Source organism: Peromyscus leucopus, chromosome 3 (assembly GCF_004664715.2).
Source record: "Peromyscus leucopus breed LL Stock chromosome 3, UCI_PerLeu_2.1, whole genome shotgun sequence".
Lineage (NCBI taxonomy): Eukaryota > Metazoa > Chordata > Mammalia > Rodentia > Cricetidae > Peromyscus > Peromyscus leucopus.
The window spans coordinates 6,085,060-6,099,914 of NC_051065.1; the positions used below are offsets into that span (position 1 = coordinate 6,085,060).

The 14,855-nt window shown below is 39.2% G+C and overlaps 1 protein-coding gene across 1 annotated transcript in view; it reads right to left on the reverse strand.

Moving 5' to 3' along the window:
• Positions 1-635: 635 nt before the first annotated feature.
• Kcnd2 (potassium voltage-gated channel subfamily D member 2) overlaps positions 636-14,855 on the reverse strand; it is a 499,347-nt gene continuing 485,127 nt past the window's right edge. Inside the window, exons 3-6 of the mRNA XM_028873012.1 lie at positions 8,019-8,114; positions 7,230-7,322; positions 4,255-4,502; positions 636-3,261 (exon numbers count right to left, since the gene is read on the reverse strand). Of these exons, the coding sequence (XP_028728845.1) occupies positions 3,084-3,261; positions 4,255-4,502; positions 7,230-7,322; positions 8,019-8,114 (615 nt within the window). The 3' untranslated portion in view covers positions 636-3,083. The remainder of the gene's footprint in view (positions 3,262-4,254; positions 4,503-7,229; positions 7,323-8,018; positions 8,115-14,855) is intronic.

Genomic DNA, 14,855 nt, shown 5'->3' on the forward strand with positions numbered 1-14,855 from the left:
TTGTTTCTTTTCCTTCTAAAAATTCATTAAAAATTTAATTTCTCCCTTTTGTCTCCTCCAGGATATTGAAAAGGCTGCCAGTACATGCATATATTTTAAACAGGGATGAGCTCCCTCATTGGTTGTCTAATACAAAGTGGTCATTCCTGAAACCATATACACAAACAGTAGAAATGGACTCTGTAGATTGTATTTATACATTTGCCCATATATGAGTGCAACAGTAATCCAAAAGAGGCTATCAATTTCGGGGGAGCATGGGAAAGGCTAGAGAGCCTGGACATGGGAGGGGCTTGAGGGAAGAAAGGGGAAGGGTCGTGATGCAATTATATTTTAATTAAAATGTGAAAATTATAATACATTTCAAGACAAAACTTTATGCCTGTCACCTATGTATCTCATCTCTCTCATCTATCTATCTATCTGTCTGTCTGTCTGTCTATCTATCTATCTGTCTGTCTGTCTGTCTGTCTGTCTTGTCTATCTGTCTATCTATCTATCTATCTATCTATCTATCTATCTATCTATCTATCTATCTGTATGAGTGTAGGATTCTCTTAGATTTATTATGAGTATGAGACATCTTTGGAAAGGAATTACATTTAAGAAAAAAAGGGCCACAGTCAACCATATTGTCCTGTTCAAGCATGCACATGTTTTATTTAAGTATTCTCCAAAAGTCTATTTTTCCAGCATAATGCAGATATTATGCTATCCTTTGAAATAAGATATATGAATTTCAAACAAAATTGTCAAAAACAATGACCTTAGCTACTCCATATGATACACAGAAATAATTACATGTCACTTACAGTACAGATGCACTTAACACAGTCATCAATAGTCATTCACCACCATCACAGTACAGTTTTAAATCACCTAAAACATCAAAAGTTTGTTTTTAATTTCTTTTCTGTGAAAATCTGAAGAAATTAATAATTTGTGATAAATGACAATTCAAAAGAGGAAGAATAATTATCAACCAAAAATCAACTAAGTGTATTTCATTTATTTGTACTACTAAGAACATGAAAATAGAACTTCTTATTGGGAATCAAAAGATGTTAAGTGTTCCTGATTGTATTTTCCTTAGTCTATATTTTAAAAGGTTTGTCAATAAATGCCATCAAAGAAGTTTCACTATATATTTGCTCTAGAAGCATAAAGTGACAAGAGGCAGGTGTTAATAGAATTGTTAATATTCACGCCGGAGGAAGATTAGTAACTTTTAAAAAAATGCACGAGGAATAAAGCCAGGTCTTTCCGAGAGAAAGCTGAGTTCTCCTTCCTGTCACTCAGCTGTTGATGAAGATCTACTGTGTGCCTAGCACAGTTCTAGAAGCTATTCTATAATCGGGAACTGATGACTTCTGGCTTTACCTGAAAATAATTGGATTAATTCCTTTTTATGGTAAATTGTGATAAGCATTTCAAAATCTCTATGACAGAGGAGTAATCATTAACTTTTTCCATGTATAGAAACTAAGCTTTCGTTCTTACAGTGGTGGTTTGGAATGAACAAAACTTTTCATGACATAAAACTTTTTACACTGTCACGTGCAGACATGTCTGCGGATATTTAAGGGTGAAAAGATACCAAGACTTTTCACTTCAATATACATAGTGGTCAGCTTCACATCATCACACTCCTGTCCTAATTTTGCAGAGAACTTTGTGCCTTGTGATACACAGGGTCTTTTGAGATAAATTGCTGCTTTCTTGGATGGCATCAAAAGCCTGCTCTCATTAAATATTGCTATATGAAGCACTTCAGTTTACCTCTGCATTTCAGGTGTTCTCAAATGTATTCAAGATCTGAAGCAATAGAAATAACACACTGAGACAGATTCTGGGATCATCCATTCTGTGATTTTCAGTCCCACCTAACTCCTCTCATGAAACACATAAGGGTGTTTCCAGGGTCTGCGTTTTCCTCAATAGTGAGAACACTGGAGATGGTTCATGTCAACTCCTTTACTCTAGTTTTTGTCAAGGGGATTGATGACAGTCTACTTATAATAACCAGTTGGGAAATACAAAAGCAGGAAACTTTTTTTTTTTACTACAGTAAATACTAATCCTGTCATTAGTGAGTAAACCAGAGAGAAAGACACTAGAGAGATCTAGGAACAGATAATGCACTGGGTCACTGGAATACAGTGGACCAAAGAATACTACCAAAAACATTCATGACACAATAGTTTTGGATTAAAAAGTCACCTAAAACCTGGCCACACCAGAATGTTTTCTATGAATGTGGCTCTTACTGTATCTATGAATATATGGAGAGTCCAAAAAAAATTCCTGATTCCTGATACAACAGATATAGAATGAATTATTGCAGTTATAACAATGACTAGGTGCAAGGTTAAACAATAATTAATACTGAACTATCCAAACACTTTAGATTTACTAGTGTGCATCCCCATGAGAAACACTGCGGTGCTAAAAGGAGTTTATTTGCACAGCCCACCATGGAACATGGACAATCAGCTCATTGTAAGTGCACAGAAAATTCCCCTTTCTACAGGTATAGTTTATCATGCCTACTCTGAAGACAACATAAGGAAACTGAGATCACTGCTCCAAAGAATTCTAGCATGCATTAGGATGGTTTCCTTCAGTCCATACAAATGGATCGTATGAGTTTGTTCATCTACGATAATCTTCACCAGAGCCAATGTTCATGGTTTTAACAGGAAAAATTTTTATCAAAATGTTTTCCATATTTTTTTTGTTTTGCATTCAACTGGAACATTATGTTCAAAGATTCATTTTATTTGTTTTATTAAAAAAGAGTTCTGATCATAAGAAGCATCAATAGGTGGCATTTCATTGTGCTCATTCACAAAGTCAAAGGGTCACAGAGACTTCCTCTGTGAGCAGGTCGAACTCTGTCTTGAAATGCCATTTGCTGTTTTGATTCACATCCTCAACTTTGAAAGCTTTATTTTTTTCACTTCCAACCTTCACTTTGCTGTCTTAATCTGCAAAAAAGGGTTATTATTTCTTCTTTCTTCTACTTTAGATTCTTTCCATATTCAGGGCTCCGATTCTCTTAGACCTGTGACAAGGTCTGTGTCTTACAAAGCAGACACCCTGACGATATTTCCTCCTGAGTATTCAGGAGACTCCGGCCTGTCGTCACCTTCTGGTGTGGTTACTGGAGGTGTTGGGATGCTTATTATTGCTGTGGTCACGTAAGGTTGTTCACAGTTTAGTTTAACGCACTCTTCCATTTTGGCATTTAAGCTGGATCGGCTGATGAGGGAGAAAAGTAGGTTTGAACAGGTTAGGCTATTTATTAAAAGCTTTTTTCTTGTAACTGACTGAAGAATGTATATTTTACTACTAATAAATAACATTTAAATATATAAAAAATACCACATTTACAACATTTTTAATATATATGATCTTAAATGTTAGTTAATTAAAATGAGTTATATTCTTAAAATCATGCTCAACTTAGTTCAATCGTTTCTCAAAGTATATTCTATACAAATATAAGGAAAAGGGCTCAGATAACAACTATATGTCTGAGATGAGCAAAGTGAAATAGTTTCTTTGGTGGGAACTTTGAAAGGCTTAAAGGTGCCAACATGGAATGTCATTCCACAGAGATTTTATAATATTTCTGGCCATAAAATCTTAGGGGTGGTGTTTTTCTGAAATGTACATTTCCTTGAAAGTACCCCACTTAATGATGGTCATATGTTAAGAACCTCAAAATAATAGCTCTAAGTATCTAAAACCTGAAGTTTTCTATACGTGATAGTGTTATGGCAAACCTCCCATGAGGACAAGGAGGAGGGAAGAGCAGGGAGTCCCATGTTGGATGTCTTCCTGGTCACTCTCCACTTTATGTATCTAGACATGTATTGAGATCTGCTGACTCACCAATTCCAGCTAGTCTAGCTACCTAACTTGTCCCCAGGATTGCCTGTCTCTGCCTCCCAATTGATAGAATTATATGCACTTGCAATGAATGACCAGCTTTTATGTGGATTCTAGGGGATCTGAACTCAAGTCCTTAGGACTCCATGGCAATCAATGTATCCAACAAGCCATCTCCTCTGCCTTTTAATGCCACTTTGACCCTTATTGGATATGCTTGTTCTGTTTTTTTTTTTTTTTTTTTTTTTTTTTTTCAGTTTTGTCTCCCTGGTTTCCTTGGAACTGGGACTTAGAGGTGACAGCAGATGTGGTCTATGACTCAGGAGAGGCATTTACATAGTACAGATCAATTCCAAGTACCTGTTGGATAGCGGAGTTCTCTCTACACATCTGATCTGAATTGTACTAAGTTCTTGCACACTGCCTCTATGACTTCCCGACACATTGGCATTAGGAATGCGGAACGTTTTTTTGTGTCGCCGTGAGCAGCAAGTGCTGGTGACCCCTTGTTGTGAAGACATAGAGGGACTGTGGCTTGAAGGACGATTAACCGTGGCAACTTCCATGCAGCTTTCTTCAAAGACTTGCTCATCCACAAACTCATGGTTCTGTGGGAGAGTTGTGAGAAAATGTGAAGAAGGCAGATAAATGATTTTTTTTTAATTTAAAGAGATTAAATATCATTATTTTAAAAATTGGTTAGACTTGGTCCAATAGGTAAGTAACATGACTGTCCAAAACACTGAAATATCAAAGTGAAAATTCCTTGAGGGGAAATTTTTGTGGAAAAGAATCTTTCTAGCTAGATCTAGAGACTGACATGGGCAAGCTGATCCAGTGTTTATTACAAGCCAACATTTTCTTTTCTTTACAAATATCATTCGTTACCTTAAGCATAAAATCAGGATGTTATACATAAAAAAACACCAAAAATCTTAAATGAAATAAATAATAACCACAAGGAATTTATAAACTCATAGTGACTTCACTAAGTAAACTAAACTTATAAAAAGAGACTACTGCAATAGAATGTCTTAAGTTAGACTGCTTACTATATATTAACAAATACCTTCATGTATTACAGAAACATTTTTAATTAGAAATCAAGAAACCTCAGGCATTTCCATTTCTTTTGATGCTACCCTAAAATTCTCAATATATAGGAAATTATTATTTTTTAATAAAGAATGTAATAGATGTACTTGTCTCACAAGAGATTAGTCCAAGCTTTTGTGGTCTCTTTTCTTATCTCTGTTCATTACCTCTATTTTCCTGACCCCCCCCCACTCAGAGACATACAGTAAGGTGCATCATTTCATATACCACACTTTACAGACCACATATAAATTTTAATTTAAAAACAGGAAAAAATCACCTCCTGCAATGCCTACATAAGAATTTTGCCTCAGAAATGTAAGAGCAAACATTCTTTAGCCTGAATTGCTGGAGAATGACTTCAATTATTATTTTATCTCTCTGTGTGTAGAAATAGCCTTATAATGAATGGCTTTGCACATTTTGGATTTCACTTAACCATCTCTCATCCTAAAATATTAGTAAAACAACTGAAGCAATTCATGACCTAATGGGAAATAGATTGTTTTAGTTACTCATTTTGTCATTTCTTTGCTGAGAGTAGCATTTTGAAGTACGTAGAATTCAACATTCTATTGTTCTGAGTACAGAGGACAATGATTAGATGACAGAATTTCATGTTAATTCTTGCTGCACAAAGGATTCATAATCTGTGTTTTTCTCTCACAGTGCACTTGCAACACACATGATAACAGCCAGAATGCACAGCAGTCGGACTTATCTCATTAGGGACTGGAATAAAAGAAGCTGCTCTGTTTCTGGTTGCTGTGGATTTTTCTAGGTAGCTCAGACTCTATTTCTTGGGGTTAAAGACATTTATTTTATTAGAAATATCTTTCCATGGTAAAACAGTGAAAAAGAAAAGATAGGAGAAGGACAAATAAATCAGTCTTTATCATTAACTTTCAAGGTGTTCTATTACGTTAGAAGTGCATGTGTAACTTTATTTAAAATTTAAATATAATTATGTAACTACCCTAATTAATTCTCTAAATTTTCCACTTATCATAAGATAATCATCACCTATCTATCTCCACAGCACAGAATCTGGCTATTGTCTTTCCCTTGGCATCTTCCTGTACCTCTTGGTGACCTTCAGATTCTTTCTCTGCCTCCTCATCCATTTGTCTGTTCTCTATCTGTACTTATATAATCTTGTTAAGTATGAGTCTGAGCCTTTTGTGGCCGAGCTATTTCTCAAGCCCTTACATTGTCTTTGCTGTCCCCATGTCCTCCCAATTTCAAGTTCATTTGTATCTCTCAACCCCTCAAGAAATGAGAGATGTGCAGGGAGGATTTCTTGAATCTGTCTGCTCATAGCCCCTCATTGCTTCAACTGTGGCCCCTGTCTTGCTTACACATCTTACTACTCTTCCCCAGTACATCCATCTTTCCTGCTTTGCCCTATCAATGGAGGCTTGATGGTGATGGATTTATACTGGTTTCACAAAATCTTGGATCTGCCTCACTAGTGGGTGCAGAACAGGCAAGTGATATATATTTGCTGAATGACTATCTGGATAAACAGGTTGATGGGAGATATGTTAGAATTCAGTCTCCTTTTGTATAATGTATAATTTATAATATATGATTTATCATGTATCACTGATGAGTGATAAACATTTCGTTTGACTCAGTGGTCACAGACTGTGATGTGCATGAACAGCTAGCTTAATAATGGGTGACTTGGCTGTGGGAGAATTCCCACAGACAGTATACAAGTGAGGAGATGAGACTTCTCTGTATCTAGGGACACTCTGTTATTATCATTTTATTGTACTAAAAAGATAATTTTAAAATATCTATCTCTATTCATAATACCCGTGAATAAAAGAAATATGTGCTTTCTCATCCTTTCTCTCCTATCTTGTAATGGCTTTGACAGTTAATTTACACTTGAAATTTTATTATTTTCTTATTTAAATTATTTTACAAACAGAAGAAGCAATATTTCATTCGGTAGTTATTGGAAGATATCTTTCTCCCTTTATTCATCTGGTGTCCTGGATAAGATTTAATGCAGCCACGTAGGGCCGAGCATATATAAGAACTACAGCAACTTCCAAGTTGAATCGTTACTAAGTAATATCATTTACTGTGGAATTTTCTGCAAACGTTCTTTTAGCATATTTTCTAGAGATGCCGAGACTCAGATCCTGCTCGGAGACATCGCGTTTGCTGTCACAGAGGTGAGCAGAATTGCTGTCAGGGTGCAAGACTGTGGCCTGCTGCTCTCTTACCGTGGTTTTCTCCAGGCAGTGAAGCAGGTGGTGGTGTTGGGTCTCGAAACTGGATCCGGATTTGCTAACGAAGGCCGGCTCATCCTCTGAAGACTGTAACACAGGGAAGACACAGAACTTTCTTTTAATTTACAAGCCAGGGGAATCTGGGCTACCCATGTACACAGAGACTCCTGGCCTGCTTTCTGAGACTCACTAACGGCACTTTACTCACTAAAAAAAGACATGTGTAATTAAGTCTGGGTGATCAGCAGGTACATTTCCATTTGGTCTTTTAAGACTACACCTTCTTGAAGTGAAAATTCAATTCCCTCCTAGACTAAGTTTATCAAGAGTTTATCAAGTTCTACTTCGACCATGTGGCCTTTGTAACACTGAACACTTCTCTCTCTTCCTCAGAAGTAGAGAAAGATATCATATCTCATCCCAGACCCCTATCAAAGTGTACTTTAAGGAACACGTGTAATTTTGAGATAAAATGAAGCATTGGAATGATTGACATTTTTTTTTTAAGTCATCGATGTCACCGTGGACAGGATGTCAGTGCACAACATGGGGCTGGAATTCATTCCTGGAAACAGAAATCATGACAACTGGTGATATCTCCTAGCACAGTTTCTAAGCTGTTATAGGCAACTACAACGTACAGTGGAAAGTTATAAAAATGACATTCTGTTGTTCCACCAGTCATTTTCATAATTACCTGCAATCAAATCATATGGTTAAGTGGAGATGAATGACTACCATGCTGAAGAGCCCATGGCTAAAGAAGCGAAGGCTTGGCTGTACCTGCAACTGGTTGCTGAGTAGCCCATTCCGCTTGCTCTGCATGTAGGCGTTCGCACTTCCACTTTTGGCTGCCCGGATCCTGGCCAGCCTTGCTTTCTACAGGAGAAGAAAAAACCCAAACACCCTGTGAACACTTACGAATTCTGTTTATAAGTCAGAGAATGAACGTTTTGAAGAGAAATTATTATTTGTTATTATGGTGTCCATGATGTGTGTGGATGTGCATGCCACAGCTCACATGTGTGGCAGTCAGAGGACAGGTCTGAGGGTCAGAGCTCTCATCCTGTTTTTCTGAATGTCAAAGCCAGGTCTTGGGATACAAAGCCTTTACCCGCTGAGCCGCGGGGCTGGTCTACAGAAAATGCGTTCTGTGTATTGCTCTGGTCAACAGACGTATTTTGAAAGGAAGCCGCCTTGCCAGATGAAACAACTGAAAAGGGTCCTCCAAGCTTTGAGTGTTTTCTTGTGAGCTGTCTCGGAGCTGCCTTATGCATTCAGAATTGGGATGCATCTTTACAGTGAAATCAGATTATCTTGTTAGTCTCTCAGTTTTGCCAGGAGCTAAATAACAGTATCACTTGACTTATGCTTACACTTTCTCTGATCGGAGTAACCTAATGAAGTGGAGACCACAGACCCAGCAGAGCGTCTGTCAATTCCCGTTCATGTCGCTTGTTTCTTTTGTTTCCAGGAATCAGTTGAGACTCCCACCCCACTTCTCTACCATGTTCTCATTTCCCTCTCTACTCCCTCCCTCCCTTGCTTTTTCTCTTTCTTCCTCTAGCTTTCCTACTTTCCCATTTCCCTTCGTCCCTCACTCCCCCTCTCCCTTCCTCTTCCTTCTTTCTCTCTTTACCCCTCTCCTTCACTCCCAATCTTTTTCTAAATTCACTATTCACCGGCACCTGTAGATCCTAACTCAATTGTTTTATTTACAGTTATGCTGTTCAGTTGATCAAAGGAGAGCCCATGCTGAGTAACACATAATCTTTAAATCCTTGAACTTAGGTAATTCAATGTCTGCACACGTCTATACATTGATATATTCATTTGATTTCTAGTTCACTCGTGAACCTGTTGAGATGAAGACTACAGTGAGTCTATCCAAAGGGATTTATAAGATTCCTTACATTTTCAAAGCATTTTTCCATAGACTGCTCTTCTGTTTGGAGAATTTCAGGTGGTCATTCAGTTGGTCACAGTTCCAATGGGATCATCAGTGCAGGGTTACCAGCACTACAACTGGTGGCTAGCTCTCTTTTTACGATATCTGCCACATGGTTGCCTTCTTACTACGTTGGAGGGATCCTGCTCTCCCCCCTCTAGACAGCACATTCTGAGGACCACTCTTTACGACTCGTGGTTAATAAGCATATGCAACAAAGCAAGAAGTTTCTTGCAAACTCACTCTGAGAAACCCACCGATTCCTTTATGAACAATCCATAACCATACTACCTTCAGTCTCAAGCTCTCGAATGCTGTTTTGTGTAAAAATTCAAAGATTATTTCCATTCTAAAAATAGAAAGAGATATGTGGTGGTATTGTGTACTCTAATAAATTTATCTGGGGTCAGAGAACAGACAGCTACTAGATACAAAGGCTAGAAAATGGTGGCACTCACACCTTTAATCCTAGCATTCCAGAGATAGAAATCCCTTTGGATCTCTGTGAGTTCAAGGCCACATTGGAAATAGCCAAGCATGGTGACACATGCCTTTAATCCCAGAAAGCCAGCCTTTAATCCCAGGGAATGGTGGTAGAAGGCAGAAAGATATATAAGGTGTGAGGACCAGAAACTAGAGGATTTTGGCTGGTTAAGCATTCAGGCTTTTGAGCAGTAATTCAGCTGAGACCCATTCCGGATGAGGACTCAGAGGCCTCCACTCTGAGGAGACAAGACCAGCTGAGGATCCGGCGAGGTAAGATAGCTGTGGCTTGTTCTGTCTCTCTGATCTACCAGCATGGACCCCAATAACTCACCTCAGGTTTGATTTTATTAATAAGAACTTTTAAGATTCCTGCTACAGAGATATGTGCCTATGAAAAAATTGCCAATACCACAAAGACACACACCAGGCAAGTACTGTGACCAAGGGCTGGTGTATGTCCTGTTAGAAGCTAAGTATGTGCATGTACATATCTTACCACAGCTGGAAGAAAACATCTCACAGTCTTCTGGAGTTTATTTAATTTCTACACCTGGAAACTTCATCTCTGAACACACACAAAGATCACTATAAATTTTATGGCTGTATGATACGTCACTGTTCCGATGAAGCATGCTTTATTTAGTCAACTACCGATCAATTTGTTTTTTAAGTACTGAGAATGGAAACCAGGGTTTATGCATGTGGAACAAGTGCTCTACTGTTGATTTTCCTCCCCAGTCTTTTCTGTTTTTTTTTTCTTTTTTTTTCTGACAGGAACTATACAAGGGTGGTGTGTGGAAAAGGGTGGAGCGAGGGCACATGGGAGGAGTTGGAGGGAAATGACAATTATGTCGAATCCCTGGAGCTGCAATTACAGATAGTTTTGAACCACTCAGGTGTCCTGGTAGGAACTGGACTCTAGTCCTCTGGAAGAGCAGCAAGCACTCTTAACTGCTGGTCCATCTCTTCAGTCACTGTTTTATTTAATACTTTTGAGAAAGGATTTTTCTAAGTGGTGGAGGCTAGCCCTGAACTGATGATTTTGCTTCAGGCTCCAGAGAAGCTGAAATCACAGGCATGTTTTAGCACAGTTAACTTTTGTTTGTTGTGGTGGTTTTGAGACAGGCTCTTATGAAACTCAGGTTGGCCCTGAGTATATTGAATAGCTGAGGCTGGCTGTTGGAAGGCCTTGCTGGCTGGACAGAGGTTGCCGTCTATCAGGGCCTGGCAGCTTTTTCCAAAACCTTGACAACATGGAGACTTCCTCCCTCCCTAGCAAAACCACCTGCTCTTTCCCTGCCCTTATCTGGAGAATGTCCCTGTGCCTGGAGGACTGACCTTATCTAAAAGCTGTCTCTAAGCCAGATACCTGATTCATCTTTAGCTTGACCCTTGGCACAGATTCCTGCTAGAAGACTTGTACTAAGAGCTCTCTGCTAGAGGACCCTACTGCCACATAGGAAGCCTTGTGATAGGAATGTGCCATTTAATGCAAATTAGGGTTTGTCCCCAGGATCCCCAATCCTGTATATTCCCTATACTCTGGAATAAAGTTGAGCTGGTTCACTGAGTCTGTCTCCCAGAGGGCTGTCTCTGCCATACCCACAGCCCTGCAAACTCTGTTCCCCATTTCTGCTTTCTCCACCCTCATGGACAAAATTCAGTCCATGACCTGGAGGAAGAAGCAGAGCCACGGCTGGCCTCAAGGTTGTCATTGAATTCCTTAGCCTCCTGCCTCCACTTCTCAAATTCTGGGATCACAGGCATGCATCATCAATTAAAAATTTAAGCAGCCTTTGCACAGCAAGCAAGACAGCCTGCTTCGAGCATGGTGGTGACAAGTTTCAGACGGAAGACTTGTTTTCATATCAGAGGAGTGTGTGTGTGTGTGTTGGCAGGTTTTATGGAATTTCATCTATTTTTTTGAGAGCAGTACTGAGCTGTCTCAAACACCATTTATCATTATGGCTTCAGTTCTACTTTTTCCTCCTTCACCTTTAAGTTCGTGCTTTGTGTATGTCGATTCCATTTTAAAACAATACACTGTATCAAGATCATTTTTGTATGTGATGGGAAAAATTGTCAAATTTCATTTTTGTTGTCAGTATAATGCTTAGGTCACTGAAAATATTTAGCCAGGCCTGGAGAATTACATTGGGAGGCAGAAAGAAACCCTTTATCTTTTGTGAATCAGGTTTGGGTTTTCAGGCCAAAACTCAACAAAACAATGGCCTTGACAGGCATGCTGGGAAATGACCTAGAATTGCCCCAGTCATTTACAAACAAGCAAAGTACCCACCCGTGTCCAGACAGTGCATCTTGTGGTTTCTGTCCTTTCAGCTCCTCAAACATCCACTGCCTTATCTGATCCACCTTCTCCCTTCGGTTTCTCTGCTGCTTCAAACTCCTCCCTTCTCCATCTCCTGCATTTCTGGGCTTCTTTCCTCTCCTTGCTCTTTCTCCCTCCATCCCTGTATATTGCATTTCCTACATCACAGTTACTTCTCTCACCTGTGTTAATTCTCTAAGCACTAGGCAGCCATTTGAGTAAGTTGGAATATTTTCCTTTGAGACATGTACCATAAGCAAAACTCCTGTCCATAACAGGAGAATGGCATATCGTTCATCACATAATAAGACTTTATAAATGGTAGCAACCTCTAACACCTATAGAGTCTTAGCTTTCTGTAAAAATAAGGGGGGGGGGGAGGACAAGGGAGAGTTGGCAGGCTGAACAATCCTGCCACAACCCAGGCCCAGAACCCGAGTTATGGGTTGGCCCACCCCAGGATACACCCCATCTGTGATCTGCTGGAGCACGTGAATGGACTGGTTCTGCAGACCCAAAGCTGCAGGATTTCTGCAGCACAGGTCAACAGCAGGATAACCTAGAGGAGTCCCGGTGAGGGCCCAGCGTCGATAGTGTAGCAGAAACCAGAGGCCTCGGACCAGACCAGTGACTCTTGGCAATGAACTTCCAAGAAAAGATGTATGGACAAAAGAGTTTATTGTGTGACTAGCTATGACACACTACAGCTTCCATGATTGAGATGTCAGCCCCCTTTTTTTCTTTTTCTCTTAAATTTTAATTTTTTTTGGGGGGGAGGGCTGCAAGGGCAGAGGGTGGATACATGGGGATGGGAAATGAATGGGACCAAGATGTGTGAAGCAGAAGACACAAAGAATAACTAAAAAGAAAGTTAAAAAAATTTGTTTTAAACGACAGAACAGCCATGTTTGTTAAGCCATGCACTGTATTAGTAAAAGAACCACCTGTCCATCTGTCTTAACTGCACCCACAGCTTTTCTTTCAGTCTGATGTAACACTGGGTTAACTGGCTTCATTCATCCGGTGGCGTACCGTACCAAATATGTTGAATTCCAGCCTTTACCATCTGTGATTACAGCTTCGGTTCCAGCAGGTAGTTGAAGGAGACTACTTTACAAAGTTGCTTCAGAAACTCTCTTTTCATGTGACCTACTCAGTATGACCGTCATGGCCATACTGGCTGTGTGATGAGAGGTTAGGAGAGAACAGTCCCTTCAACCCTCTACTTGTACCCTGTAGGGAAGAGCAGCTTCTTTCCACAGCAAAATGCCAGCAGTGTGAACGCAAATTAGGATGAGGTTTTAGAAAGTGTTTCTAACCATAGTGGTACTGAATCAAAAAACATTTTCAAGACTTTAGGAAAATGAAGGTATCCCAGGCAACCTAGTGATTGAGAGAATGTCTTCCTTCTTACTAATCTGAGACAATTCATTATTCCTTAAATATTAGCCCCCACGTTCCTTAAATGTGTTCCAGACATCACACTACAGTTTGCTTCTTTCGTTCAACACTCAAATGTTCCACGTGGACGTAGTATATGAAGCTTTGTCAGCTCTGAAGGTCTGAGGAGTTTATTGGATTATTTCCATTTGCTAAGGAAAATAGCTGCCCTAGAAATGAAACAAGCCAAATCCATGAACAATGAGAGTGGAGGATAGTGTATAGTGGAAAGAATGAGTGAGTGAAATAAACAGTCAGCAAGAGGCCTCACGGCCAGGAGAGGTAAACATGGAAACATGTAAGAGGGCATCAGAGGCGATGTCCTCCATATATAGAATATATTTTGATATTCTAATATATAGGAGAATTCAACATATAGATATTTGAATCATGCTAAAGTTTTCTGGTCTTGGGATTAAACCAATAGGTGTGTGATCACATGAAAGGCCTCTGTAAAACTGAAATAATGATACAACCTTTGCAAGTGATTGTAAATACGAGGACACATTAAAATCACCCATGGCATAGTAGAAACCCTGGATGGAGACGGTTGTTTGAGTATTATGAAATTATCATTATTCCATGGCAAATTCAGGATACCTTTGAATAGGCAGATGACTATCTAATCTCATTCATATTTTAAAACAGGATAGCTTCTTGCTTCAAAACATCACCTTATGATCTGGTACTCTACCAATTAAGACTTAATTCTGGCAAATAAACTCTATTTAATAAGTAATTTTTGAATGATGGAATGAAAAATAAATCTAGTAAGATGCAATTGCCAGTAAGTAGAAGAGCTTACCACAGACGATACCCGTCTTCACTCCCAAGTCAGTGTTGAGTAAAGACTACCAAGGGTGGGGAGGAGCGGAGCAAACGATGCATTGGCTTTAAAGGTGGGAATGTGTAGGAGAAACAGAAAGAGGATGTGATATGTGGAGGGCCTAGAAGGAAAATACCCCGACAGTCCTGACAGGAAATCTCTCACCCACATGCAATGTATGTTTCCTGTCTTGTTCAAGGTTGGAGCTGGCCACAGGCCCAAACACAGAAAACAACTTCATAATACTATTTTAATTGGTCCATTTGAGTGTTGCTGCTATTGTGTTGTTACTGAGGACGGTGCTTGCTTGGCTAAATTATTGGTTATTTTTGTGCACCTGTGATACCTCTTAAGTCACTGAGGCTCCAGGCACAGATTAATATAAATCATTTTAGTCTAATGGAAATCTAGTCTGTTCTGTTTTCAGTCTCTCAGGATAGAAAGTAAGAAACAGTCCTTGGCAACTTATTTTAATTAATATACATGTTCTTCCTGAGATTATGCTCAGTTTATTAGTCATAGGCTTTTTTACTGGACATACTATATTAGGTTATTTTATCTGGCTTTATTAAGTCTATTTCTCTAGTCGTT